The sequence below is a fragment of the Capra hircus genome, chromosome 22, assembly GCF_001704415.2.
Source record: "Capra hircus breed San Clemente chromosome 22, ASM170441v1, whole genome shotgun sequence".
Classification (NCBI taxonomy): Eukaryota; Metazoa; Chordata; class Mammalia; order Artiodactyla; family Bovidae; genus Capra; species Capra hircus.
In genome coordinates, this window is record NC_030829.1 from 16,306,105 (window position 1) to 16,310,546 (window position 4,442).

General features: G+C 36.1%; 1 protein-coding gene across 1 annotated transcript; it reads left to right on the top strand.

Moving 5' to 3' along the window:
- ZNF501 (zinc finger protein 501) lies at positions 3,447-4,442 on the top strand. The gene has a single exon (XM_005709436.3). It carries the CDS (start codon positions 3,447-3,449, stop codon positions 4,233-4,235), a length of 789 nt encoding a protein of 262 aa, XP_005709493.2. The 3' UTR covers positions 4,236-4,442.

Below are 4,442 nucleotides of genomic sequence, written 5' to 3' on the forward strand. Positions count from 1 at the left end.
CGCTAAAGCTAAGATCTGGCACAGCCAAATAAGTAGATAAAAATAAACTGATAGTAAATTATTAGAAGACCAATTGTAAAGGTGAATTAAATGTTTCCCCAGAGGGTATGCAATGAGTTCCTGGCCTTGTTTGGAACAAGAGCTAGAGTAATCACACCAGTGTTATTGGCCATTAGAAGGCAATGTGGAGCCTGGGTATCCGTTAAACTCAGTAAGAATAGTACTAGGTGAACTGGATTTTTAGGTAATGGGAACTCTGTGAATAGATATGACTATTTATTTCCCAAAGAATTCATTCTAGTCTAATATGTACACATAATACATGTATACATATGTGTCTATGTGTGCACTGAGAGATCTTAGAAGAAAAATATCAACAGTTTCTTCTGGATGGTAGGATTTCAAGTAATTTCATTTTTGGCCTAATCACTTTTTATGATATGTTTCATTCTATATAATTAAGAAAACAAAATGATTTTTATTTGGGGACAATAAAATTAGAGGAAATAAAGATGTGCTTAGAGTTTTGGTTTTCTATTTAGCTATGTGAACCACTTAGAGTTTATTTTTGTGTTTAGTATGTTCATAATGGAAGTTTATACAGCAGATAAAGATAAATTCACACAAAATAGTCACTTTATTAACAACCATTGTGGTACAAGACTGCCCAATCAGATCAGTCTCTGACCATAAATCATTAAAAAAATTTTATTGTATTATAGTTGACTTACAATGTTATGTTAATTTCAGGTGTACAGCAAAGTGATTCAGTTATACATATACATATATTCAATCTTTTTCAGATTCTTTTCTCATATAGGTTATCAAAGAATACGGAATAGAGTTCCCTGTGCTGTAGAGTAGGTCTTTGTTGGTTATCAATCTTATAAATAGTAGTGTGTGTATGTTAATTCCAAGCTCCTGATTTATCCCTTCTGCCCACGTTTCCCTTTTGGTAACCATACATTTGTTTTCAAAATCTGTAAGTCTGTTTCTGTTTTGTAAATAAGTTCATTTGTATCATTTTTAAAAATTAGAGTCCACATGAGTGATATCATATGGTATTTGTCTTTCTCTGTCTATTTTACTTCACTTAGTTCATCTTTAAGTCCAAACATGTTACTGTAAAAGGAATTATTTTGTTCTCCTTTAGGACTGAGTAATATCCCATTGTATATGTGTATCATATCTTCTTTATCCATTCCTCTGTTGATGGACATTTAGGTTGCTTCCATGTCTTGGCTATTGTAAATTGTGCTGCAGTGAACATTGGAGTGTATGTACCTTTTCTGATGGCTTTCTCTGGATATACCCCAGAGTGAGATTGCTAGATCATATGATAGGGCTACATTTAGTTTTTTTAAGAAACTTCCCTACTATTCTTCATAGTGGCTGTTACCAATTTCCATTCTCACCAACAGTATAGGAGGGCACCCTTTTTTCCACACCCTCTCCAGCATTAATTGTTTGTATTTCGATTATGACCATTCTGACCAATGTGAGGCTATATCTCACTGTAGTTTTGATTTGTATTTCTCTAATTAGTGATGTTGAGATCTTTTCATGTACTTTTTGTCCATCTGTAATTCTTTGAAGAAATGTCTATTTAGATCTTCTGCCTATTTTTTGATTTTTTTGACATAGAACTGCATGATGTGTTTGTATACATTGGAGATTATGACTGTAAACCATTAGTGCAGATATACCAGTGTATACCATTTGACTCTCAGCCCCAGTAGATCTGTATGTATCAACATGAAATGATCTCAAAGACATATTCCTTAGTGAAAAAAGCATCAAATTACATAGCAGCATCTAGAGAACAATTTTATTTATGTAGAAAAATCAAATGCTATATGTGTATAAAAAATATGTAGAAAAAAAGACTGAAAGTATATACTCCAAATTATCTCTGGGAAGGAGATGGGTTTGTTATGGTAGAGTGGGGTGGTGATGGTTATACAAATTACAGTTTTATCCTATATACCTTCATGTTGTTATAATATTTTAAAGTGAAGATACATTCATGTGTAACTTGTATAATTAACATAGAAGGTGACCTCAGGAAATAAGAATGTGTTTGTGTCTCCAGACCGTCTAGAGAAGAGAACGCTCTGATGGTGGGGTGCCTCAATATTCTCTGATTCTGTGCAGCTTTATGAGTGCATCAAAGTTTGATGCTGTTAAGATTGTCTAATAGTCCACTCTTTCTCCGTTTCTGTGCTTCCTGAGGTGTGTCCTGATGACAACAATTTGGTTGTCATACAGTTTTTCTATAGTGGGGAGAATGTATTAACCAGCTGGATGTTAAGCATAAAAAATTTTCACTGTAAACTAGTAAAGTGACTTTGTGTTTGCGACATCATTCTCCTTGTGAATTTGATTAGTACCTGTCAGATAATGAAGAATTTTTTTGGCTTCAAAGGTGAGGGCCAGATCCTGGCTGTAGTGAAGTTACTATCCAGTAGGGTCTTCTTCCTTAAGGACTACCTCTATCTTATTTTTCTGTAAACAAAACAGTGGTATATTATTTTCTTTCATTGAGCAGAGCTCTAGTTTCCAAACCTGTGAGATTTCCCAGTTGTATGTAGGGGGAGAGCAATGGATGCTGAATGTTTTGGAGAGAGAGAGGTCCAAAGAGACACTATCAAGGTGAGTGAATAGGGAAGGATTGGTGAGATGGACCTAGCAAACGTTAAAGCCTGGATCATGTTTGAAATCTTGACAGAGAAGCTCTTCAGTTATTACTAGTCTGTGAAGATACTACTTACAGGCAACTGAAGGAAACATCATTACTTTTCACCCATTTTTTTGAGGACTAGAGACTGAGTAGTAATTTTCCCCAACACTTAAGTTACCCAAGATTAGTATCTTATTATTCTATTTATCAGTCTGGATAATCCTAAATTACTGGATCAGGTTTTAGTATTTGTGTGTTTCAGAATAAATCACAATAGGGAAGTTTATAGATTTCCCAAGACCTGTCATTACTTAATCTCTTTCTGCCAATCACCTATTCTAATCTTTTCCCCCCATCATTGTAATCTTCCTCTGTTATTGACAAGCGGATAAAAATCAGGGCTCTACAATGCAGGTCCTCTGATCTGCACGTAGGATATTTTCCTTTGCGAATTTTTTTGAGGTGAGAAAACCAAGCCTGATGGCGCAGTGTTAAATGACTTGAAAAGATGTGGAAGATCAGACAGCCTGGTCATCAGAGGTTTGCATTAGAAGTTGAAGATGCATGCTGAACAAGAACTAGGAAGGGAAATTGTGAGCAATGACTGGGAGGATACCACATGCACACAGACCTTTTATAGGAGAGCAGTGTTACTCTAAAGATAATCATCTTTGAGAAAGTTCCTTGTAAATATTATGAATTTGACAGAACATTTCTTATAAACTGGAGCCTATCAGACAGATGTCCTTTTATTGTTACAGACAGCATGAGTTCCAGCCAGATTTCACTGCACATGAAACATCAGAGATTTAACAGGCAGAAGAAACCTTCAGAATGTAGTGAATGTGGAAAGTGTTTTACTCAGAGATCACCTCTTACCCAGCATCAGAGGATTCACACAGGAGAGAAGCCCTACGTATGTACTGAATGTGGAACTTGTTTCCGTAAACAGTCAAATCTTATTCAACATCTTAAGATTCATACAGGAGAGAAACCTTATAAATGTAATGAATGTGAGAAAGCTTTTCAAACAAAAGCAGTCCTCATCCAGCATCTGAGAATTCATACTGGGGAAAAACCATATAAATGCAGTGAGTGTGGCAAAGCCTTTTGTCAGAGTCCATCCCTTATTAAACACCTGCAAGTTCACACTGGAGCGAAACCCTATAAATGTAGTGAGTGTGGCAAAGCCTTCAGTCAGAGTATATGCCTTACTCTTCATCAGAGAAGGCATCCTGGAGATAGACCTTATAAGTGTAATGACTGTGGGAAAGCCTTTAATCAGAGCACATGCCTCATGCAGCATTGGAGGATCCACTCAGGAGAGAAGCCTTATACATGTACCAAATGTGGTAAAGCTTTCACTCAGAACTCTTCCCTTGTTGAACATGAGAGGACTCACACTGGAGAGAAACATATTTATAAGTGTAGTGAGTGTGAAAAAACCTTCCGCAAGCAAGCACACCTTAGTGAACATTACAGAATTCACACTGGAGAGAAACCTTATGAGTGTGCTGACTGTGGGAAATCCAGGCACAGCTCAGCACTTGTGTGACATCAGAGGCTTCATGCTGGAGAATAAACTTGAGATACAACCAGGGTGAAATATGAAAACAATTTTTTTTTTAAATTCTTAGATTAGGATTCAGCACTAGCTTAGCACTTGGGCACATCAGAGGCTTCATGCTAGAGAATAAACTCGAGATACAACTAGGGTGAAATATGAAAAAAATTTTTTTTTCAAAATTCTTAGGAGATTAGG